Genomic DNA, 25630 nt, shown 5'->3' with positions numbered 1-25630 from the left:
CTTAAGGTGTACTATCAAAGAAACAGAACATCTGCATCACAGCACACACACACACATGGATATAACAAAGAAAGGAGTGGTGTTTAAATGTGTATCCCTTTGTGCCGCTGAGCTAAATTTGGAAAATAAAAACAGTTGGAGGCAAAAAAGGAACGATATGATGGGGGATCAAGATATGCGGGTCATGAATGCACTCAGTCACCCAGAGGTCATTTATATTTAACTGTGCAAAATGACAAAGAGCGGCTGAGGTGGTTAGAGTAAGAAATTGTGGAGGGAAAGGAAAAGAATGAAAATATATCACGGCAGGGGAAAATAAGGCTGAGTGGGAAGCTAGAAGTCAGAGGTCACAGGAAATGTGTGGGAATGAACTAGACTAGACCTGAAACTCTCAACTCAAAGTGAAGTCAGTGCGACTTTAGGGCAGAAAGCAAAGACATCATACAAACATAAAACATGTTTTATTACTTTTAGATGAAAAGCTATTTGGGGGTTTATCTTTGAAAAACATTTCAGTCACTGATGGAGTAAAGTTATATAAAAAAAAGCTTTTGACTATGTAAAGTACCATTGGGTTCTTTGGCTGAGAAAAAAACAAGTATATGAGGTCTGATGGATATGTAGGACTCACTGGGAAACTATTGATTTGTTAATGTTTTTTTATTTAGAGAAAAAAAATACTTGGAGCAGATTCTCCAGATTCTGGTACAGATTTGTTCCACAGATGCAGCTCAACATTAGAAACAGGTGTGTGTCAGTGCCAGTGGGGTTTAGAAAGTTAAATCATCTTCCTCCATATGTGTGCTTTCAGTCTTTACCAAAACAACTACACACAATACAAAAGATTTCCACCTTTTATCTGAACAGCATAATCCTGCTCAGAACTGACTGCCATTATCCTGAAATCATTTAATTTACATTTTGACTTATCGCAGGGATTTGATGGAGCTGGATTCTTAATAGTTCTATCTGTTTGATAAATAAGATTAATGAGACTTTTTCAGCTGCACTTATATGAATTCGTACTGAGACATTTTGTTTTACTAGTTTGACCTCTGAAGTTGCACTAGATTTTATTTAAGGAATATCTGAGTAAGGGATGTCAATACAAATGCATGCCACATTTTCAAATTCATATGTGTGTTAATCAGCTACAAAGAAATCTAGTAACTAGTCAAAATGCGTTCAGAGGAGTTTGAATAATTTAACGACCCTGCGTTTTTGTGTGTGGTAGGCATAATTTAATGAAAATTTTCCCAAAAGTGATGATGCTTACAAATTTTTACATTGGTTAGTATTTTTCTGAGGCCTGAAGGCATAAATGATGCCATTTTGTGTGCATTTGTGGAGTAATTTAGCAAATAATTGCCTGGGATACACTGTGGGAAAGCCCTGGTCTAACTTAATCATTGTAAATGTTTTCAGCATTTTTATAAATTTAAGGATGAAAGCTTTGTGTTGTAATGTTTTAGTTTCCATGGAGACCCTATACTGCTTGAGAGGAAATACTAGAAAGCAGCAAAGCGGATCAGAACAGAGTGAGCACAGAGGGCAGGAATGAAAAATTAATTGAGGAGAGGGGAAACAGGACATGTGAGATGAATGAGAGGAGGAGGAGAAGGAGACAGGGGAGAGAGCTAATGTGCAAACCAGACATCAGGCTGCAACATATGTTTTTTCACTTTGAGCACCTCAGACAGAGACGAATACGGCCAAGGCACTGATAGAAATAATGCTGCTGGCTTCTGCTGTGGAGACGGAGACGATGCAGAAATATTGAGCATATAAAAGCGAGGAATCAGATGAAAGCTTGGAATATTTGGACGGCGATGTGTATTAATTCACACTTCAATCACACTCAGAGGAAAATATACTTATTATGAAGTCTGACTGTTGCCTAGAAAATGCAAAAGAAACAAAAATAATGTGATGTGGAAAGCTAAGAAAGAGTTCTCACACTAAACTGCATGAACTGCACTTCTTTTAAATACTTTTGTTTAAGACAGCCAAAAACTCGTTTAATGCCAGAGACCACAAATTGTGATAACCACTTTTCCTCTTTGGCCCAACAAGAACAGCAGATTTCTTTTTGAGTGTAATTCCCGTCCAAAGTTCCCACGAGCCAAGACACATGGAGACCACAGAGTACCAAGGTAAGGGGATTAAACCTGACTCACATGATCCATTATGTGACTCTTTCACTGTTAACACACCAGACCTGGAACTCCTTAATGGATCAGGTTTCAGAACGTGGATCACTGTATTGCATTGCTGACATTTGACAAATTTAAGCTACTTCATTGCCCAAAAAGGATGATCAAACCAGGTTAGTTTATGCAAAATGATGCACAAATACCTAATGAATAGAAATGTGTGTGTTATGTATTTTAGCAGCTATTTAAAATACATTTTAAGTTACAAGATGATGCAAATATGGGGAAAATTGAATAAGATTTATCTGAGCAGCACAATTAAATAAATGAAAGGCTGTGTAGTCAACCTTAGCAGAAGCTTGATACATCATGCAGAGGTCCAACTACAAACACCGAGCTTAAGTTAAAGTACCATGTAAGAAACAAAGATAAAAACCTTCATAAACAGAGGAGACGGACGATTTTAAAGGCAGTTAAAGAGACAAGAAATGTAAACTCTTAAGCTTAAGAGCCTTCTGCAGAAAACAGTCTAAATAAAAATAGTCTTTCACTGTTTTTAAAAGATTCAGCCAAAAATATAGACAAGATAAAAGCATTCCAGACTCTCGGTGCCAGAGGAATCTGTGGATTTAAGAGAGCAAGCACGAAACCTTTTTATTCTTCAGTGAACAGATTCTAATCGGATGATGGCATAAAAACATGTTTCATGACATTTAAATGGTTTAAATGTCATGATGTATGACATTTAAACAATTTGACAGAATAATAAATGGATTGAATTTAAATAGGACATTTGCAGTCAAACTGACCGCTCAAAACGCTTCACTCTACAGACACATTCACTCACACTTATACAGCAAAAGGTGGGCAGCTTAGCATTAAGTGCCTTTCCCAGCAGCACAAGCTGCAGTCGCACCCTACAGCCTTGATGACTACTCTACCACTGAGCCAAAGTCAATATCTCTATTAAAGGGTGTGTAAATACTGGTTTACCTTGCTAGTACTGTGTTGCCCTTTGACATTCTGAATTGTCTTAACTCCTCATGTCTGCATTCCACAGATTGAACAAAGTGTTAGAAATATTACTCAAAGATTTTGGTTCATACTGAGTTCTAGGTTCAAGTCTACACACTTGAACCTTGGGTTGTGCCATTCAAATGATACGTAACTGGGACTTCGGGCTGAAAAGTGAGCAAAGACAATATTCTCCACACCATCACATCACCACCGCCACCCTGAACCTCTGAGGTAAAGCAGGATGGATTCAGGTTTTCATCTTGTTTACGCCAAATTTTGTGAATTTAGTATAAACACATTTCCAGATCAGATCAGGAAGACTTTTTCCAACCTCTCATGTTAACAAGGATTCTTAATAAACATCAATAAAATTATGAATTGTCTATTAAAAATATTTATAGATTTTTTTTAATTCCCTGGTGCTGATCTCCAGTGCTAACCAGGTATTGTGGACAGGTTACCAGTCCATCACAGAGTAGATAATCATGCACACACACAAACAGTTTAGAGACCGGCAGACCGAACATGAATATTTTCAATAATGGGAGAAAGCCAAAGTACACAAACTCCCCAACTTGGATTCAAACCTTGCAGTTTCTTGCTGTGCAAACATGGAGGTACATCACAAAAATGTAGAAGAATTTACATTTTCTTTTACAAATTTTCAGAAAATGTTTCAGAAACCACAAACTGTTAAAACAACTTCAACCACAACATAAACCTTTGGTATGTTTTGCTGTTTATGCGTGTCCCAGTCTAAGGTGGTGCTGATGCCAAAAACATTTACAGTGCGTAAAAGACATATTTGGAAATATGTCTTTTCTCACTATTTACTACACATTAGAAGGTATTTTATAGATTTTTGTGTCAAACTCAATGAAGAAAAGTGTTTTAGATTCGAAAGTATATAACAAATACACTGCAAATTTATGGTAAATACTTATTCTTAAACATTTCAGAGCAGAGATTTGCTAAGCACAAGCGCTCCAATACATCAATGTGGGTCTAGTTGTTTGCCTGCAACAGTAAATAAAACATGTTGGAGAAGCTTTTATTGATTTCCTTGTTATCACACTCATTCTTAAAGTGCTGTTAACTTGATTATTCTTGTCCTCCTAAAAAGTTGTGGTTAATAGTCAAATCACAAAGAGATGATGGATTCAAGTATTTCAACAACATTTGTGAAAGGAAAAAAAATCTGCATTTTCTCTTTCCAAGTACATCTGGTGTCTGAATCACTGATTTTATTATCACAATAAGTCAAATGTCAGGTTTATTTGCTGACAAAATGCTGCAGACATTCAGTACCATACAACTGGGAGCACTGGCGTGGATCTTCAACACTTCTGAGCTTTCAGGATCTGCTTAGATAAACAGATCTAGTTCAGCTAATAAAACACGAGGACGTCATGAACTTTCTTTAATTCAATTACATGCACTTGTAATTCACTAGCCCAGCACTTCAGGTTCGTCTGTTATAGAAGATAAGAGGAATGATGTCATTGGACTGCTATGAATAAACTTGCTGTTGTTCAAACAACCATAATGTTTGCTTCACAATTCAGTAATAAGGTTTTTCTTACTTTACTTTCATATAATATTATTATTCTGAATTGTTATGCTAGCACTGTTTTTGGAAAATATGTGCATAAGCCCACTGCTTTGTTTAGAAGCAACCACACGGAGCAGCTGCAAATGGATGAATTGTATCAGGAGGTTTCCCTACCAAAAGAAATGATTTTGCATCATTCTGATATCCACCCTCAGTTCCTACACTTTTTTCAGTCAGATCTTCATCCCAGTCTATTTTGGTTCTTAGAAACCTGGGTCATCAAGATTCTCCTACCCCTTCTGACAGAACCTGGCAAGTGGACTGCATTCTAAGTTACATAATAGTTATATCCTCGTTTAAAAGTGTTTGTCAAATACATTTAACGTGTCATGACTGTGTTGAGATGAAGTTGGACCCAAATGCAGATGAGGCAGTGGTGTCGAGTAGATGTGATTATTTAATAATTTAAAAAAAGATGACTAAAAAAGTAAACTTACAAAACCACTGGGAACACAGGAAGTCAGAGCAAACAGGAGCCAAGTTCAAAGATATTGCTGACTGGGTTTCAGGTGTGATAACAAATAATCAGAACTAAGAACTCAGAAAAACCCAAAACAACCCAGAACCTTTACATGTTGGTCAGGGCAGGCATCACTTTCTGGAAGCTTCTTCTTGTTAACGGGATCATTCTGGATTTTGAGGGAGCTTCTGTTAAAAAGTCATAGGCATGAATCCAGATTCTCATGGGCAAAGGGTAACAGCAACTCCATGAGGGGCAAAGAGCCAAGTGGACTTCTGCTGTCTTAAAACATTTAATGTTTGTAGCTGGTGTATATAAAACATGTATTTTACCATCTCCACTAGGTGGAGCCACAGTACACACTGAAACAGTTTAAAAATGCTCTGAAAAAAAAAACCTTGTAATAAAGCAAGGTTTTTCAACAATATTATGCTTCTTTGTTTTAGGTTTTTAAATGTTTTATTAAACGAATTGGATAAAACTTCAAGTAAGGCAGAGTACTTTTCTCTCTCTACCTACATAATCATTGCATGGACCGTCAGTCTAGGATGTAGCTGAAACACCAGGAGTAATTTTTATTTAACTATGAACCTTTGTGCTAATAAATTGCAGCAATTGAAAGTAAAACTGTATTATTTGTCTTTAATATGTTCCAGTTGTGATCTTTGGATATTTAGTTTGTTTTGATTTATCACTATTGACTTCCCATAGTCAGTTCATTTCTTTAAGAATCCGTGTGCTTTTAGTGCTACACTGTAGTATTTTATATCTCTTTCCACAGATAGTAAAGTTACTACATGTGGTATTTTAGGAGTTGTGTGTATTCTTAGGTTTGTTAATGTGTTATCCCACAATTAATTTACTTTAAATTTATTGTCCTTAAAAAACTAACAACTTACTTTGATGTTATCTTTTATTTTCTTTGTTATTGAAAGCTCAACTGTGATTGCTTTAAATTACTTTACTTTCAACAGAATTTCTAGTCTCTTTTTATTGGAGAACAGAACAACGCGGTTGTAAAACAGTGAGGAACTGGTTTAACGACAAAGTAACATTTCGGAGTCAAACAACCTAAAAAAATCTCAACATTTAAAAACAGATGTGTTGAAGTTTTTTCTGTCCTTTAACACAAATGTTTCAACAGATAGGGAAACATTATATTATGTTTAGATCATTTGAAGTGCAGTTATGAAATGTTTTTCAATTCTTCTATAAAAAAAAATATTTTGGATAGACTTCAAATCCTTAGTTTTTGACTTACTCTTGTCACCACACCAGTGTGTTCAAACACTGAAGAGCTGCTTAACTTGTGGGTGTTTACAACATTTCCTGCATCTTGGTTCAGTGATGTTCTTTAACAAATCTCTCTGATCTTCACAGAGCGGCTGGATTTCTAATCTAAAATCACACCAATGGAGTGTGTTGACAAATGTATTTGTTTCCACACTTTTCAAAGAAACCATTTCACTTCGGAATGATAAATTACCTTGTGTTGGTCTTACACATAAAACCTAAATGAAATAAAAGTTTGGGGCTATAATGTGACAAAAATAGAAAAATAAATGTTCAAGAGGCACAAACATTTACACCTTTGTACAGCACTTCATACTGACAGAGCTCTCGCCGCTCCTCCGTCTGGAATGAGGTTTATCTTGATCAAACCTTCAGCCCCTTCAGGATTCCTTGTTTTAATTCTTCTTCTAGTTCTGTCGGCTCACAGAGAGCTTTAAACGCCTTCGTGTTTTACTCTGGCTGACATGGCTCATCAGGGAAATCCTGAGCTCAAGGAGAAATTTTGCTGCATGATCTGCCTGGACCTACTGGGGGATCCGGTGATACTTCCTTGTGGGCACAACTACTGCAAGAATTGCATAGAGCGCTGGTGGAATGAAAAGGAGCCGAGTGACACGTACAGCTGTCCTGCATGCAGACGGAGCGATAGATCCAGGCCTAATCTGGCAAGGAACACTCTGCTAGCAGAAGCGATAGAACTGCTTGGAAAGAGTCAAGCTGCACCTGAGCTTTGTTCCTCTTCTGATCGTGAAGATTTCTGCTCCAATCACAAGGACGAGCAGATGAAGTTATTCTGCCGCACTCATCAGACGTGCATCTGCGGCCTCTGCTCAGTGGAGGAGCATAAAGGTGATGACATAGTGTCAGCTGAATCGGAGAGGACTGAGAAGCAGAGAGAGATTCACTCAAACCTCCAGGAGATTCAGGAGAAAATTAAAGACAGAGAAGAAGACATTAAGAAGCTTCAGCAGGAGATGGGGGCTATTGATGCCTCTGCTGAGGAGGCAGTGAGGAAGAGCAGCGAGATTTTTGCTGAGCTGATCGACCTGTTGAAGGAAAGAAGCTTGGTTGTGAAGCAGCAGATCAGGAAGCAGCAGAAAGCCGCAGAGAGTCAGATCAAACAGTACAAAGCCAGACTAGAGACGGAGATCTCTGAGCTCAGAGGGAGAGAAGAGGAGCTCCAGCAGCTGTCCCACACAGACTGTCACATCCACTTCCTCCACAGCTTCTCGCTGCTGGGAAAACCCGACAAAACCACAGATACGCTCAAATTTAAAGAATCTGCTCCGTGTTTCTTTAGGGATCTGACAGCAGCGGTAGCAGAAGCTGGAGGCAAACTGAAGCGCTTTGTTCATGAGGAAACCATGAAGACGTCAGTGATGGAGATGGAGCTGAATGTGGTGATGTCACCAGCTGAGCCCAAGAGCAGAGCGGACTTCCTGCAGCGCTCCCATCCGGTCAGCCTGAACCCGAACACGGCCCACAGAAAGCTGCTTCTGTCTCTGGGAAACAAGAGAGTCACACGCACCAACAAATTCATAAGTCCTCTTCATCCTGACAGATTCACGGAATGGACTCAGGCCCTGAGCACAGAGAGCTTTACTGGCTGCTGTTACTGGGAGGTGAAGCGGACTGGGAGAGTTACCATTGCTGTGGCGTACAGCAGGATGAGCAGAACAGGAAGGCAGAGTGAGTTTGGGAGCAACAAGGAGTCCTGGGCTTTGGAGTGCTACAGAGACTGTTTTGTATTCGGACATGACGGAGTAAAAACGTGCGTGTCCGGTCCCCAGTCCTCCACGGTGGGCGTGTACCTGGACCACACAGCAGGGAGCCTGTCCTTTTTCAGCGTCTCCGACAGCATGGAGCTCCTCCACAGAGTCCAAACCACGTTCACTCAGCCTTTACATGCCGGGCTTTGGGTCGGTGTTTGTGATGGATCTGCTGCTGAGTTCTGCTAACAGTTTTTACGAGCCATCTTGTCAGGCTGGATGAAAACAGAAACACCCCATGCTCTGCTGCTTCCCATAGAAGAAGATTGGGGCTGAAAGTTTTCAGGAAATGGGCTCTTGTCTCCCAGGGGAGCAGGTGGATTCTTTGCTAAGCGGGGGGGAAAAAAACATGTTTATTTTAAAAAGGAAACAGACGAGGCAGAAATGTCAGTGTTTTATTCATGGACTTAAAGCCAAACTTGAGATAAAGAACTAACTATGCTTGAAATAGATGTAAAATATGTCTTCATCTTCTATATAAAAAAGTTACTTTGTATGCAAGTCTTCTGAAGATGCTTGAAATTTGCAACTCCAGGAGAGCAGTAAAAAATGTCTCAGCACTTATCTCAGAAAACATCTGACTTTTAACTTGGTTATAAATTAAAAAAAAAAACAAAGAAAATGAAATGTGGATTGAAACAAAACCTCTACTTCTCATTTTGACAACCAAACATTTTTGATGGACTTTTTTGGGATAACATATAGTGCATCGTTTTACTTTTCTACTAAAAACATTTAAATTATGCAAGTGTACTTAGCCCATTTTATTGTGTTGTCCCAAAATAAAGTTTTAGTGCGACAATTACCTTCCAAAATCTCCTAATTGATAAACAGAGTCCTCTGCCGTGCTGTGGCTAAGCTAACGTTAGCATAGATCTCTTCTATTAAGGCCTCAGAGGTTTGTTGGAAAACATTAGAAAACAAACAGCATCTTCAAAAAGCAACTAAGTGGAAGAAGGAGCTCTGGTCGGATGAGATGAACGTTTTGGCAAACAAGCAAAATGCTTTGTGTTTTATAGTTAAACTCTCAGATAACGATGATCCTTCAGTTTTGAAAAGAAGTGGCAAAGCTGCAAAAATTTTACTTTTAACACTTTACATCACATTGCTGCTGTAAAGAGATAAATTTTCCATCAATAAGTCAAAGCTTTATTCACACAACTGAAGAAATATCTACACTGTGCTCCAAATTATTATGCAAGTGATATTTTCTGAGATTTTCTTAAATGGTCAATGCAAATGATGGTCATTATAATTTTCAAGTCATGAACTATTATAGTATAAATCAAATTTTACTGAACAAAGTTCCCCATAAGAACAATAATTTTTTCAAAAAATAACAAACTCAAAACGCACTGCTCCAAATTATTATGCACAGCAGATTTTCTAAACATTTTATGGATTATAAGGAACTGCAAACGGTCATTCTATGAATGTGCAGCATTAAATGGTCACATGTACTAAAATCAAAAGCTATTTCAATCAAAAACATCTTAACAGACCGAGTTACTGTACATGTTAACATAGGACCCCTACTTTGATATCACAGCACAATTCTTGCTTCCACTGAACTTGTGAGTTTGTGGAAAGTTTCTGCTTAAATTTCTTAGCAGGATGTCAGAAAACCTTCCCAGAGCTGCTGGTTTGATATGAACTGCATTCAGATCTTCTGCTTGAGGAAACTCCAAAGGTTCTCAATAGGGTTGAGGTCAGAGGTCAGAGGAGGATGGTGACCACACCAGGAGTTTCTCCCCTTTCATGCCCATAGCAGCCAATGACACAGTGGTATTCCTTGCAGCATGAGATGGTGCATTGTCATACATGAAGATGATTTTGCTACTGAAGTTACGACTCTTCTTTTTGAACCATGAAAGAAAGTGATCAGTCAGAAATTCCATCTACTTTGCTGAGGTCATTTTCACACCTTCATGGACTCTGAAGGGGCCGACCAATGATTCTCTCCCCATGATTTAGGCCCAGAGCATGACTCCACCACCTCCTTGCTGACGCACAGTCGTGTTGGGACGTGGTGGCCGTCCACCACCAATCCACTACTGCGTCCATCTGGACCACCCAGGGTTGCAGAGCAGTCATCAGTGAACAAGTCTGTTTGAAAATTAATCTTCATGTACGACTGGGTCCACTGAGACCGTTTCTGCTTGTGAGCTCTGGTTAGGGGCCCAATAGTAGATTCATGCACCACAAGCTTCTGGAGGATCCTCCACCTTGAGGTTCCAGAGGCTCCAGCAGCTTCAAATAACGGTTTGCTGCTTTGTAAGGGCATTTTAACAACTGCTCTCTTAATCCGATGAATTTGTCTAACAGAAACCTTCCTCATTATGCCTTTGTTCTGAATCAGCCACAAATCTCTTCACAGTACGATGATAACGCTTCAGTTTTCTTTAAATATCAAATGTTTTCATACCTTGTCATACGGCACTACACTATCTGATGATTTTCATCAGCAGAGATTCTTTCTCTTTCCATATTGCTTGAAACCTGTGGCCTGCTTAATAATGTGGAACATCCTTCTTTAGTAGATTTCCTTTAATTGAGCTCACCAGACAAACTAATCAACCAGCTCTCTGAAATTAATTATAGTGATTCAAAGAGCCCTGACACACAATACCATCTATAAATTTAATAGCACAACAAAAAAAAATTAATCTTTATGACACTTAATCCAATTTGCATAATAATTTGGAACACGGCATACATGTGTTTACTGAATGCCACTATATTTTTCTTTATTTAAATACAATATTTGCAGGTGTATTACATTTACAGTCACATGTATGCTCAGCATAGATGTTACTCGTTGAAAATAGTTCTTATAAATTTTTACATTTTCTTGGATTTTTCATTTTTACCATTACAGAAATGTAAAGCACAAATGTGAGCCATATCAAGATTGGCTCCCGAGTGAGGCGTGTGTGTGTGCATGTGTGTGGGCGTGTGTGTTATTTCTGAATGTGAAGCAGCCGGATCTCGTCTACCCTGTTGCGATGCAGCTGAAAGGAGGGCATGACCCAGCGGCCGCACGAACACTGATCTCCGCACCAACTGAACGAGCCCAGCTTGGAGCGACACTTTGGACAGAGCAGCTGCACAAACACAGAAACGGTGTGGTTTTTTTATGTGAAGTCCAAGGAATATTATCCAGTCAAAGTTTATTTACACATTTACAACTACCTCAGCTGACCAAAGTGCTTCACAATGATTACATCATAAAGAGATAAATAAAATAAGAAATAAAATGACGCTTGATGAAAAGCAAAATGCAATAGTAAAGTTGGCCGTAAAATGCTAATACAAAGGAAAACCCAGACATACTTAATTTCAGCTGCAGCAATTTCCGCAAAACTCAAATCAATTAAATTCTTTCTTTCTTTTTCTTCCCTTTTTTGAAGGGAAATAGGTGAGTTTTCAGTCTGGACTTAAACTGACCAACTGACAGAGAGAGGAAGACTGTTCAGTCTGGGTGCTGCACAGAGGAAGCTCTGTCACCTCTAGTCTTCAACCTGGCTCTGGCCAATTTTTTCTCAGGGCTCTGGGTGGAGCGTAGGGCTGCAAGAGCTCACTTATCCTCCAGACAACTACTGAGTTGTCTGGAGGATATTTCAGAAAATATGTCCCTGTGGTTCAAAACCGTTGCAATAACCTTATATATACGATGCATAATGTTTCGTTACAATAGCGAGGAGAAAGTTCCTCAAAGTTCCCAGATACTCCAATTGACGTAAAAAAGTTAAATAATAATTACAAAGTGCTTGATTCATATTTAAATTACATTAATGACCAGAATATTTCTTTATATATGAAATTATTTTTAAAAAATTTCTAATCTTTAGATATATATATTTTTATCCATGTTGTCTGTGATGTTGCCTCTGTTGTGTTGTTCCTTGTGAAAGGAATCAGTAAATATTATGTGTTTTTGCTCAGTAAAAAGAAGAAATTGTCAGGAGTTTTTTGCCCACTGAATAAACAGTATAGTAATCTTTGTGAGATTTCTGTGCTGCTGCAACAAAAGATCATTCTTTTTGTACATATTTATTGCATATTTTTACACGCATCACTAAGTTCAGAGTGGAAAACAATGCAACTTATGGTCAAATTAAAAAATGTATGTTCTGGTAAGAAAAATGTTTATGCTACTAACTTAGTATACATATGATAACTCAAAATAATTCAATATTTTTGGACAATTTTCCTCTAAACACTTTCTTACCAATGAGAAGTAGACATGTTTCTGTGGTCAGAGTCCCTTTTTTCCCTGTTATGGCTCTAAGGATGTCTTACCTGTCCATTCATCACTCCAAGTAACGCCGGCTCCATCCACTGAACCGGCTCGATGAAGTATGAGGTACACTGGACTTCTCCTGAAAAAACACCACAATTCACGTTAGAGATTAAGAGAGAAAATCCAAGATCAACATGTCCACCCAATAATGTCCTGAAACGTGGATAAAAAGCATTTTTTCCCCCAAGTGCTACAACTAATACGGAAACCCACTTTGACCAGGAACAAAGACGCATCCAGCTTGGTGGCAACGATGTGTTTGCTGCATTGTGAAGTGAGAACTGACTCTTACCTGTGAGGTTACTGGGCTTCTTGTGACTGAAGGCTGATGCTCCCTCTCCTACAGAGTGACTGAGAATACTGGAGCCGCGAAACAAAGTCCGTCTGAAGAGAGACAGTGGACGGCAACGCAGAAATAAACATGAAACATCATACACGCAGGCGCATTTGTGATGCCGCTTTAGCAGAAGCAGTTTCACTAAGAAAGCATACTGAACTATGTGCAAGTTGAAGGAAAGCGAGTGAAGTCAACTTACCTGCATTTTCTGCATCTGTAAGACAATTCAGAGGAGTTGGAGTGGGCGGGGTCACATGCAAAAATCTCCCTGGGCAACTCTGTAGCGCCCTGCTGTAACTCTGCTCAAACGAACAGACCAGGGAGAAGGAACAATCAGAGAAAAAAGAACAAACGCAAAAATGACGAGCTGCGTCAAATGCAAGGAGTTTCTCATCTGGGTCTACCTGGGTATTTCTCTGTGACCTTCTGCAGTCTGTACTGTTTGTAGGAAGGACTGGATGGGTCCACTTCGCAGTGCATGGCTTCATAGAGATGCAGCTGCTCCTCAAAGCCACTGTTCACCCTGAAAACATACATCTGGAAACTAACAACTGGAAGCAGAAATTTTGCATCGTTGGGTGAAAACTAACTTCGCCGTTTACTCTCATTGTAACAACAAGGAGAGGCACGCCTCTGAGTCCCTATCTGTAACTGTAATCTGGACATTTCTGGAGTTTTATACAAGAAAAGTTGCTCACATTGGTTCAATCGAGACAACAAAACATTAGTTTGTTCATTCGTGTGAAATTAGACATGAATTTCATAAGTATTAACCTGACCAAATAAAGTTGTATCTCTACGATGGGCACAGAGCAGGCACTCACTGGACATCCTGTTTGAGACTTTTCAGTTTGCTGTAGGCCTCAGTGAAGCCCAGCTGATGTTTCTTCATCAGATACGCCGTTACGATGGCGGCACTGCGACTCCGACCCGCCTGGCTGGAACGTGTGTAAAAACAGTGAATAAAAATAAGAGCAACAGAGAAACAGGTACTCGCTGATGTGAGAGCAGGGAGTGTTTGATTCGATTTAAAGAAAATAAGAATCTAATGACAATTCGCAGGAGAAAAGGTGTAGTAATTCACCTTTGACCTCACCAGTGAACGAGTGCCGCCCCACCCGCTTTAACCGCCTCCTCAATGAAGACAAAACAGGCATCCATGTGACTGAGGAGGTCAGACGCGGCTTCATCTAGAACGTCGATCCACTTCCTGGAGAGCTTCCCTTCAGCAGGGAGCAGCGGCCCGGGATCCACAGAGTCCACAGACAGGACGTGAGTAACAGACGCAGCGTCCAACGCCTGCCTGTCGATCAGGTCGCCCGCAGTGCCAATGTACACACCGGCGTCCACCAGCAGCATGGCTGCAGAGAGAGGAAAACAAAAAGGTTGTTGGATAATGTTATTTTTTTAGTTGAATGCTTCTTCAAAGACTTATTCTGCTTTTGGCCTCATTCAATCTTGGATCTGATCTGTTGTCTTGTTTGAGCACCTTTACAATACTGTGGAACTTTAGGATAATTTGCATTAAATAATGAAACCCATATCATTTTCAGCTACTGAAGTATTTTAATTTGTTCTAAAAACCTTTCAAGGCATCTTCAGTGCAGAGAAAATGAACTTGTACATTCAATATTCAGTTAAGGAGCTCATTTTCACCTTCAAAACCGCATTAAACAAGTTTGTTATTTCGTGTGAAAAACAAAATTAATTATTAAAGTGACTTTGAACCTGAGCGAAGAATTTCTTTCTAAGGTGTAAAATATAACAGAAACCCTAAATAATGTTCATGTTTTAATGCCCTCTACAAAATCCTGAACTACAGATTTGTTTAAAATGCATAAACATAATTTATGAGATTAATCACTTTATGATTGATCCATAATTATAATCTAAGCGAACTCTTTCACAGCAGTGTGGGTATTTAAGTAAACACATTAAAATGTAAAGCTAAAAGATTACGCTAAAATTATTTTTTTGTGCCGATAAACATCTAAAATAGTGAAGTTGTTTGCTCATTTGTTTCAAAGACGTTGCGACGGACTATTCGGATGAAAACTGTGATCTTAAATTAATCACAGTAAACAAGCATGCTGTGTTAGTCTGCAGACCCACCTGTTTAAATAAATTATTTCTTTTCCCCACAAAATATGCAGCTTTCAATCTGGTCTGATGAGCCTTGAGCATAAATGTGTCGATTACAGTGGAAGCGAATATAATAAACAAAAGCCGAGGCAAATTCAGAAGCAAACGAAGGACAGCAGCATGATACGGTGGTGTTTGGTTCGTCGCCTAAAGAGTACGGTCAGAAACATAAGAACGTACTCTTGTGTTCCGGTCTTATGTGGTTTCTTTTATTTTGGAAAACCCTCTGTTCAGAATGAATAAATAAATAAATAAATAAATAAATAAATAAATAAATAAATAAATAAATAAATAAAGGGGACAGCAGTATGTATTTATAATTATATTATTGTGTTTTGACAAAAATATTTTCATCGGTCTCAAGTCTTTAAATCTTTCTGACTGATAAAGGTCTGTTAGTCTGAAAGGGTAAATTTTCTTTTTTTACAGAGACACAGTTGAATGAAAAGAATAAAACATATTTTATGAAAGCAGATTTATTCTCGTAATACTAAAACCTCAGTTGTTATCTGAATGATTACATTTCAAGTAGTTACTAAAGAATCAATAACTGAACTATTAGCAATCACACTAATCTGACAATTAATTAACTAACAAGACATAACAGATAAACATGCAATCTAGATACCTTAAAGAAATTCTGACAAGATTTGAAAATTAACGTTCAGGTTTTCTTTAGTTAATAAAAGACCAAACGGCCCGTCCCTGGCGAAAGGTAAACTCATGAACAAACTCAAAAATAAATGCATCACTTGGATTTCTAAATACCTCACTCTACTTTAGGAAAGGTTTAGACAATACATGCTCCAACTAGAGATACATCCACGTTTGTATAATTTGTCTATTGTGAAGTTGTAGCCGTTCCATCATTTAAAAGGATAAACACATTTATTTTTTCTTTGTTTGCATGTGTCATCTGATTTATACATTTTACACAAAATATTTCTGGTCGATTTATCTGGTTAATAATTCCGAAATCAGACTAATAAAAAAAAAAATCTTAATATTATTTTTTTTTCTCACTTAATAAATGTTGTTTTAATAAAAGTTTGATTTTTGATGTTTTCAGTGACATGCTGATGCAATAAAATGTTTGTCACAAAAAAAGATGTTTTGAAAAATGTAAAGTAGCAAAATAATGCATAAAACTACATAAATATAGTTAGAAGCTCATTTTCACAGCCAATAAAAAGAAAAGCAAAATCTACGTTTAAATAAAAAGTTTTTTAAAGATCTATTAAAACACACCAGGAAGACATTTTTTATTGTGTTAGGTAATTCCTCTTCAATTGGGCAAGAATAATACATTAGAAATAAAGTTATAAAATAGGACATTTTAAATAAAAACGGTCGCAGTGTGCTCATTTTATGAAGTCATTAGTAAACAAAAGAAAGGTCATTCTTTCTGCACTGGAAAAATTAAACTTCACCATGAAAGTGACCTCAACTATAAAACCAAAGAGCAGAAACAGGGAGGAAGATACCAAGAACATTAGGTAATGTAAGAGTTACTACCTCTGAAACAGAATGAAGTAAGTTTATGGTTATTCTGTTGACTCTTATTATAGCAGCTACAGACAGAATGAGGCACATTATGTCTGCAGTGAACAGTCTGACTTTGTAGTTCATTTTAAAACAATTAAATGTGCTTCTTCTTGTCATGTCACTCACTTTAAACACACGATGGCTGTCTGGTGTCCTGTCTCTTGACACTTACAACATGTGCGGTGCTCTGAACCGCCCGCCAGCCTTCGACCCACAGTCTGTAAATGGTCATAGTGTGGGGTGTTAATAACGTTTTATGAGCTTCTTTAATCTGACCGCCTGACCAATACAGTACAACCCTGCTGGGACTACACCCATCCCTGAGCGCTCATTAAGACATAATTAACTGCGAGAAAGGACGTATATGAAGACAAACACACAGAAAACACAGTGGAGTTCAGCAGGTGAATAGGAAATAAGTGGGTGTGTTTATGTGTGTTTGTTCTGTTGACTCACACTGTTTGCGCTATTGCTCTACCAGATGCACAGTTGCACAATTTTAAGCCATTTGATATAAAAAAAAGTTTAGAAATTTGACCAGATTAAATTCTCTGTGTGCAACTGTTGCCAACAGCTACAGTGTTTATATCTTATAAAAGTTCACATTTGTACTGTATGCTAATTAAACTATTCCGGGGGACCAGTTAGTAACTATGCGTGATCTCTCATTGTATAGGCAGGAAGCATGAAAACGTTGTTTATTCTTTAACAGAAAGGGTCTGAAATCATGCCTATAAAATGTAGTCATATTTCATAAATTAGTATATGTGTTGCTATGAGGCTCAGATTAAAAGTCAAAAGCTTTTCTTCAAGCTCGTGTTTCTGTATTTGTTTTTTGTAAAAACCTAACAATAAATGCATCTCTATTGCTTTTGCAATATCTCACAAATACCATCAGACAATCTGTGTTGAATTAATTTCATTTTAATTACTTCTGATACTTTTCATAATAATTGTGTGCTGTTTTGTGCTATTTAGACCAATATTAGATTATTTTTTTAGATTATTATGCAGAGAGACTCCTATTATTGCAACCCATTAGAACGAACTTAGAATCCAGACAAAATTCTTCCAGAACAGGAACATTTAGCTTTTATTATTACTTAGAAACTGTGGCGTACTCATTACTTTTACAAATTTAGAGCACACTTTGAAAGACCAGAGAATACCTATACTTATCTAGTATCCCAGAAGTCCAGAGGATACTTTCTTACTTACTTACACTTATTTAGCAACACAGAACACGGATTAGAACTTGGAACCCAGAAAAACTACTTTAGCAATTTTAGACTCCTTTTCTCCCAACCCAGAAAAGGAATTAGACCAGAGGATACTTACTTATATTTATCTGGTAACCCTGAATAGGAGTATATAGTTTATTTACTTTGGATCAACAATATTAGCTTTTTCTTCTTTTACTCTTTCTGTTGGTTTATTTTGTTTGTATTTCCTTTTAATTCATGTAAAGCACTTTCTACTGCCTTGTTGCAGAAAATGTGTTATATAAATAAATGTAATAAAATAATCAATTTTTTATTTCTGGCTCCGCCAAAAAAGCCAACCTCTCCGAGACGATGTTTAAGACCTGAAAACTGAGATGAACAATCGAATGTCCACCACAAACATGTTCGAAAACAAATTATTTCAGTTTTGGCTCTGGTTCCTCGTCATTTAAACTGGTTGGTTAATGGAAATTTTAACCCAAGGGCAACAGTTGGGAGTGGGATCATAGGTAACTGGAGACCTCAAATGAAAAAGATGAAGGGACTTCATTGTTTTTATTTGTGAGGCAAAATGACAAGGAGATTTCCAAGTACTTCAAAGGTATTAAATGGCATTTAAAACATGTCCCTAAACTTTTGTTATATGAATACCAATGAAAGGAATTAGAGTACTTTGAAATAACTTACTTTCTGCTCACAGTCAACTAATCAAGCGCAGGAAGCATTACCGGCAGCGTAGGACGTTTAAAAACACCTAGACAGTTTTTAATTAGTCTGAGGGTGTAGTGTTAGTGTGTTCGTGATGGTAATTAAAAGTGTCCTGTGTCAGTGGCTTTCCAGATCTGGTGCGTCATCCTGTTCCTCATATAAAAGTCCGACAGTCTGACCCAGTGGCAGAAGGAGGAGAGAAGTGATACATAAAGAAGGTAATTTACGGTTACCTCTTTTCTGCTATCACTTTCTTCCTCCTATCGTTATAATTTATGTGTCCTTATCGTTGTCCCAGTCAGATTTTGTTCTAATTAAGACATAATATGGAGAAGATGATGACCAAACTGAAGCTTCTGCTGCTTTGCCTTTCTGCGACCTATGCTGCTGCTGCTGCACAAGGTAAGTCTGACACTTTCACAGGACTGAACTTGGACTTTCTGATGTTTAAAAAAAAAAAGACCTAAAGAGTGTAATGAATTTTAGATCTAATATTCATCTGTACATCATGTTTCCCAATATTATTCACTTATAATTTATCTTGTTATATTTCAGGACTTTCCAAGCTGTGAATTATGTTTAACTCTGTTGTTTTCAGGCAGCTGCGTCGGCCGTTGTGGGGAGGTTTTCACAAGAGGTCAGCAGTGTACCTGTGACTTCAGCTGCCTGCAGCACAAAGAGTGTTGCCCTGATTTTCTGGCTACCTGCACCTCCAGTAAGATACTGACTGCATCCAGAGCCTTTTTTTTTTTTGCACACGTCAAAGTAAAATTTATAGTCTAAATGTATAGACTTTTTTTCAGTATATTGTATCATGAATATGAATGTCGCATCTGGATCTCACCACATTTAATTTTGGGTTCAATTCCTTCCTGTCTTCATGTCCAGCAACGCATCTCAAGATGGAAGTTATACGTAAATACACATCACAAGGAGTTCTTAAATCTTTATTGACCTCCTTTTTGGTTGAAAACATAACTAATTTGATAGATATTTTATGTGAAAAGGCTATTATTTTAACTAAAGATAGCTACGCTTCTTTTATGCTTTGTTTTAGTTTCCTTCAGTCTTCTTCCAGTTAATTCATTTTAACTTTCTATTGCCAGTTTCTCTTGATTTCTTGTCCACTCATCTAAAAATCTCCCCAACCTCTTTGGGATTTAAGATTCCTAAATTAATATTTCCTCTTTATTTTGTGTTTATGTATTTCTAGATATTGACTGAAGGTTTTCACTACTATTTTAAACAGCTGTTTCTATTTCAAACTATTTAGACTCTTTATAAGTTAGTTGCACCAATTGACCTTTTCATTAATTTTGTGGATTTTTCATGTTAATGTTTAAATCTTTCACAATACTCTTCCTTTAAAAGGATTGGCTTTGTTTTAGTGAAAACTTGTCACCTTCAAGTGATAATTTTAGAGGCCTTTTACGCATCAATATCTGTTTCTTGATCAGAATAACATTTTTCTATGAGAACTGAACATTTGATCTCATAACATGTTAGTTAAATAACCATTCAACCCAGCTGACTCAGACGGATGGAAGCTGATCCGTGTTTCTGGGTCTTCTCAGCTCCGTCGTGTCGGGGCCGCTGCGGTGAGTCGTTCAGCAGAGGTCGGATGTGCGAGTGCGACCCTCTGTGCGTCCAATACAACACCTGCTGCCAGGACTTCCAGCTGCACTGCGGTAGGAACCTCCTCGTATTCCTTTGGGGCAAAACTCTTCATAAACCTCAAACTTTTTATCTTTTTTTTAACATAAAATTTACTATAGTACATAATAGGGAGGTATGAGAAAAAAGACACACTTTTGATTTTTTTTTTTTACATATAAAGTGTAAATGCAGCTGTTCTGAAGAATTCACATATAAATTAGAAAACATTCGTGGCACAACAAAGACAAAGCAGACAGTTTGGAGGAAGGTTGCATTGGCAAGACATGGCCATCTACCCCTATGAGCAGGCCAGAAAATAAAAACATTATTCAGAGAAGGAGCGAAGAGGCCTGCAGTAACTCTGGTGAAGCTGCAGGGATCTACAACTCAGGTGGAGGAAACTGCAGACAGAACAATTTTTAGTTGTGCACACAACAAACCTGCTCTTCATAGAAAAGTGGCAAGTAGAAAGTTCAATCCCAACAAAAATCATAGAGGTTTGTGGCTGGATGGGCCAAAATGTGAAGAGGTATAGATACTTTTGCTAGGAATTGTAAACTCATGCTGCTGAATTATTGGTGAATCAGCAAAACTTTGCTAATATGCTGCTTTTGTTTCCACAGATGCCGATGTGAACGTCCCACATCAAGGCGGCCCCCAACCTCTGAGGACCACAGTCTCCAGTTAGTAGAAATATTTATGTTGGCGATAGTTTTACTAAAAAAATAAATAAATAAAATGTACTTTTCTATCAGTCATTAGTTTGCAGGTTTTCCACAAAAAACTTGGATTAATTTTGATTAATTTGGATTAATTTTAATCCAAAATTAAGATTTTGGATTAAAATTCTTAATTATTATCCCCCAATACTTTGCAAAGTCTCACACTGAGAATATATAGGACTTTACTGAAGTCAGACAGTGTTCAGAGAAACAAAAGCATCAATTCAGAAAACTGACAAAAACACATTTTTGTAAAAATGTAGACCTTGAATAAAGAATAACAGAGGTTCTTTCTGAACATGTTACATCTACCAAATAACTGTTGTGTTCACCTACTTGTGCTTTGTTTTCTCATCTTTACCAGGAAACAGGAACCCAGGCAGGAGTCGGCATAGTTCCAACAGTGAGAGTGAGGAATGGTACACAGGTAGATCGATGTGATAAAGTCAAAAAATGGCTTTATTTTTTGTCAATGAAATGTAATTATAAACTTGAAATTAAAAACAATTATGCTGTGCTTATCCTATCACTTGGAGTTAATCTGTTTTATAGTCAACACAAATAGTCTAAAAGGGAAAGGAGAATTCACTGTGGATATCTGCAAACATTTTGAGAGTTAGCCACGTCAGTCAGAACACGTTTCTATGGTGATCAACGCTGTGTTGTTGCTTGTTAACCTCTAAAGGCAGAGGTGGGCGTTGTCCTCAGTACCCTGGAGGTCAGTGTTCAGGAAGATTCGGCCCCATAAACCCTCTGCCAACTGGCTCACTGGGCTCCAATCCTGCCATTCCAGGTAAACATCTATAAGCCTAACTCTCTTCAATATTTAGAATTAAATCCCATCTCTAGTTTTATTTGTTGAATCTTGGATCAGAGCTGAAAGATATTTTCATTTCTTCGCCGTCTTGCAGGTGAAAGTAACACCCCGGTACGCCCGCTGCCCGGGCAAGTGTCTACCTCTCTGGGTGGGGCTCATCAGCTCTCAGCAGTTCACCTGCCCCGGCCCAGCAACGGTGCTCCGGTTCTGGATGGCAGAGTTCCTGTTAGCTCCTCCACCCATGGAGCTTCAGATGGGAAACTAAACGCCCAGCTGGTGATCACCCCAGGCAGCCTCAATCCATCTGGGCCCAGTCAAGGTAAGCTCACAACCTCCAAAACTGATAGATTTTTCTCTCACATTTACTTCTTCATGGTTTAATAGTCAATGTAATTAGCTTTTTGTTGTTTAAAAATAAGGACTCTGCTCTTTTATTCCCATCAGGAGGTCTGGCTCAACCCAGACCCAGCACCCTGCTGGATGTGGCCCAGGCTTTGGGTCTCTCTGTTGGACAAAGAGTCCCTGAAGGACCTGGGACAGGTACGGTTAGTGATCTTATCAAGGTGTCCCTTTTAATGGGTTCTTGCTAATTTATCTGCATGTGTTTGTGTAGGAATGATGTCGAATGCCGACCTGTGCAGTGAATCCCCCATCAACGGACTGACCGCTCTCAGCAATGGCACCGTACTGATATTTAAAGGTCAGCTGTCTGATCATCAACAGGTGATTTCAGTAATTGTGGATAAAAGTGTGTAAAGTGTGTGTGTTGCAGGTGAGTTGTTTTGGGCTGTTGACTCCGCCGGAGGCTCCATTGGTCCGCCGCAAAACATCAGAGAGACTCTGGGGGTCTCATCGCCCATCGATACGGTCTTCACACGAATGGACTGCAATGGAAACACCTACATTATCAAGGTATTAAACTCAAAACGAGGCAATCACATCTAACATCCTATCAGACCTGGACCTTGTTGGATGTCTCAGCTGAATCCAACACCTTGAATGAAAAACCTATTTTAAGATAAGATAAGATTTATTTGTCATTGTCATCAACAGATTACAACGAGATTGAGATTTGCTTGACTCGAGTTAGCATGTTTGATCATGACAAGAGTTTGTCTCCTATGAATATTTGATTCATTAAATTAAAAATAAGATTCTCAAGAAGAGCTATGAATCAGAAAAGAGTCCAATCTGGATTATAAATTCATATTCAGGCAGGAGGAATAGTACAAAACATGACTTGTGTATTTTTTGCCTTAGACAAATCCTGCAAAATATCAGTATTATCAAAGGTTAACATCAGAGCAGTTTAGCACTGTTGAAAGCCAAGTAGCAAAACAATTTGGCTTTAAAGACCTCATACGACCTCAGCCTTTTTTCTATTATGCTGAATATTACACATTTTATTTCACATTAAGGGTTAAGACCATAGTTATGATCTTTGCCTTATGCCATGAAAAAATGTGTCAGATTTTGTGAACCCAACGAGACGCTTCCAATCCTTGGTCTCATCAAATTAACTAATAATCAATAAAATTTTGGTTCTTTTATGTGATGGAACATGGCCTTGAATTATCTCAACATGTATCCTTAAAACAAAATATTATTTTACCAATTAAATCATTGCAGTTTTATCTCCACATGGCCAAATTAAGATACTGCAGATATTTAATGCTTAATTTCAAAAGGTTCTCGACAAATGTAGTCATCTATTTATTCATATTTTAATAATTTCTCAATAGGTAGTTTTATCACTACATTCTGCCACAAACAAAGACATTTTTTGACATGTGACCCAAATTTAAAATAAGTTTGACGGACCTGATTTAAGCCGCTTACTTCATGATGATGGGAGTTTTTCATCAGCTCTTTGTCCGTTGCCTAGGGAGACCAGTACTGGCGTCTAGATGAGAACCTGATGGTGGAGCCTGGCTACCCGAAACCTTTGACCTCTGAGTTTCCAGGTCTGACAGGACCCATCAGCGCTGCTCTGGTGGTGCCGGCCACCAGGAACAGACTGGAGACCATCTTCTTCTTCAAGCCGGGTGAGCAGGAAGCAGACACAGTAATGTGAACACTAAGAGGATCCAACAGATTTATATCTACGCATCATCGTGTCCAGATGACGATACGACAGATGGACTGGTTTCAGACAGCGACTGCTTGGGTTTGTTAAAACTAATAAATGTCGTTTCTGTCTGGCCTCTAGGAGACATAATGCAGAGGTTCACCGTCCTCCCAGGCAGCTCTGCGTCCTGCAGGGACCAGCCAAGAAGCTCCATGCTGAAAAACTTTGCCCAACAGGCCGGTTGGTAAAACAGATATTTTGATGCAATCAAGTAAGAAGGTTGCATCTGTTTTGCTTTAATCCACTTTCACGCTGTTTTCATTTTAGCAGCAGACGTTCTTCTGAGCGGGGAGATCAACATCAAAGTTTCTCTGACGGGCTTCCCGTCCCCCGTCACCTCCGCTCTGTCCATGCCCGCTCCCCAGAGCACCAACCCGTACCAACACTTTGTCTTCTCTGGACGTAAGTACCAGTCTGATCTGGATGTAGACCACAACGTGAAACACAGTCCTCAACAGTCTTCACACCCCCTTGACTTCCTTTTACAATTTGTATTTCAAAAGGTTTCACGTAATGGACCAACACAAATCAGTGCACAACATGAGTGGAATGACAATTTTAAGTGGTTTTCAAAACCGTTTTATACATAAGAGGATGAAAAGTGTGGCATATATTTCTTTAAGCATTCCAGGTAGAAATTACTTTTACTGCAATGACACCAAGTCTTTACCAGCTTTTCATATCTAGAGTCTGGAAAGTTCGGCCATTCAAAGCTCTAGAAATTAACTTAGATAGGATGGAGAGCATCTGCAAAAATCAATTTACAGGGTTGCCGCAGATTATGATTTAGGTTAGGACTTTGACTGGGCCATTCTAACATGAACAACCTTGTTTCTAAGCCACTCCATTGAAGTACTGGCTCTAAGATCTGGGTCTTGAACTCTGTCAACAGATTCTCCCCCTTAGTTGTGGATCTCTGCAGCTCCTCCAGAGCAACCAGGGGAGTATTTGCTGCTATAGAGCAATAAATCACAATAAAAACCCTGATTTTTTGTTTTGTGCTAGTAAAACAGAGAAATTGACTGGGTTGGAATAGTTTCAAGACACCGACTATTAAAAGCAGTGATGTGCCATAGTCACTGGCATATCAAAGCAAAAAATCCTTTGTTTGCTATAAGCATTCAGAGAGATCAGTACTTAAAAAACAAATAACGGAGATTTAAAAAAAAGTGAATATTGAAGGTTTATAAACAAAAATAGTGTAATGTAATTTGACAATGTATTGTGAATTTTTCAGCTTTAATTTTAAAGTGTTACATTACCTTTTTTTGTTTGTTTTTTGCAGAACTATCATCTAATGACACATTTTTAATCATTACGGAGCCTCGTGTAATCCTGAACTCTTTGTTGTCTACACAGCTCTCTATTTCAGAGTTCAGATTACAAGAGACCTGCCAGTTCTGGTCAAACCCGACCCCCCGGCGTCTCTCACTCCTCTGCCCAACCCAATCCTGAGCCCTCTCATCATGGCGACCAATCCTGCCAACCCGGCAGGTCAGAACCAGAACCCCCACCACCCGACTAATTCTATCAGATTCTGGTTGCGTTGTCCATAGGCGCCTCCAGCAGAGAACACTGGTTTTCTGCATCAAGATATAACAGGATGTACTTAAAGAAATGCTTTTTGCAGTAATTCACTGCTTTTCAACACTTTAGATGATGTAAAAGTTATCAAATTTGAACCATCCGATTTTCCGTCTTCCTATACAACAGGGGTGTCAAACTCCAGTCCTCAAGGGCCGCTG

At 38.4% G+C, this 25630-nt stretch overlaps 3 protein-coding genes across 3 annotated transcripts; 2 read left to right on the top strand and 1 right to left on the bottom strand.

Moving 5' to 3' along the window:
• Positions 1-6999: 6999 nt before the first annotated feature.
• LOC102231922 (tripartite motif-containing protein 65-like) lies at positions 7000-8228 on the top strand. The gene is made up of 2 exons (XM_023335223.1): positions 7000-8052; positions 8097-8228. Exons 1-2 carry the CDS (start codon positions 7000-7002, stop codon positions 8226-8228), a joined length of 1185 nt encoding a protein of 394 aa, XP_023190991.1.
• Positions 8229-8334: 106 nt separating this feature from the next.
• Positions 8335-15226, bottom strand: dusp12 (dual specificity phosphatase 12). Its single transcript, XM_023336125.1, has 9 exons — positions 15057-15226; positions 14041-14305; positions 13769-13882; positions 13349-13467; positions 13144-13243; positions 12900-12991; positions 12607-12686; positions 11301-11408; positions 8335-8632 (listed from the first exon to the last, which is right to left on the bottom strand). The coding sequence occupies exons 2-9, from the start codon at positions 14301-14303 to the stop codon at positions 8426-8428; spliced, it is 1083 nt and encodes a 360-aa protein (XP_023191893.1). The 5' UTR covers positions 14304-14305; positions 15057-15226; the 3' UTR covers positions 8335-8425.
• Positions 15227-18762: 3536 nt separating this feature from the next.
• LOC111608991 (proteoglycan 4-like) lies at positions 18763-25628 on the top strand. Its single transcript, XM_023336124.1, has 15 exons — positions 18763-18780; positions 18861-18964; positions 19161-19277; positions 20137-20250; positions 20842-20901; positions 21305-21367; positions 21626-21733; positions 21852-22076; positions 22202-22297; positions 22371-22457; positions 22530-22669; positions 23643-23802; positions 23967-24065; positions 24153-24287; positions 25245-25628. Exons 2-15 carry the CDS (start codon positions 18889-18891, stop codon positions 25439-25441), a joined length of 1677 nt encoding a protein of 558 aa, XP_023191892.1. The 5' UTR covers positions 18763-18780; positions 18861-18888; the 3' UTR covers positions 25442-25628.
• The last annotated feature ends 2 nt before the right edge of the window (positions 25629-25630 follow it).

This window comes from Xiphophorus maculatus, chromosome 6, assembly GCF_002775205.1.
Source record: "Xiphophorus maculatus strain JP 163 A chromosome 6, X_maculatus-5.0-male, whole genome shotgun sequence".
NCBI lineage: Eukaryota > Metazoa > Chordata > Actinopteri > Cyprinodontiformes > Poeciliidae > Xiphophorus > Xiphophorus maculatus.
This window is presented reverse-complemented; position numbering and strand designations above follow the sequence as displayed.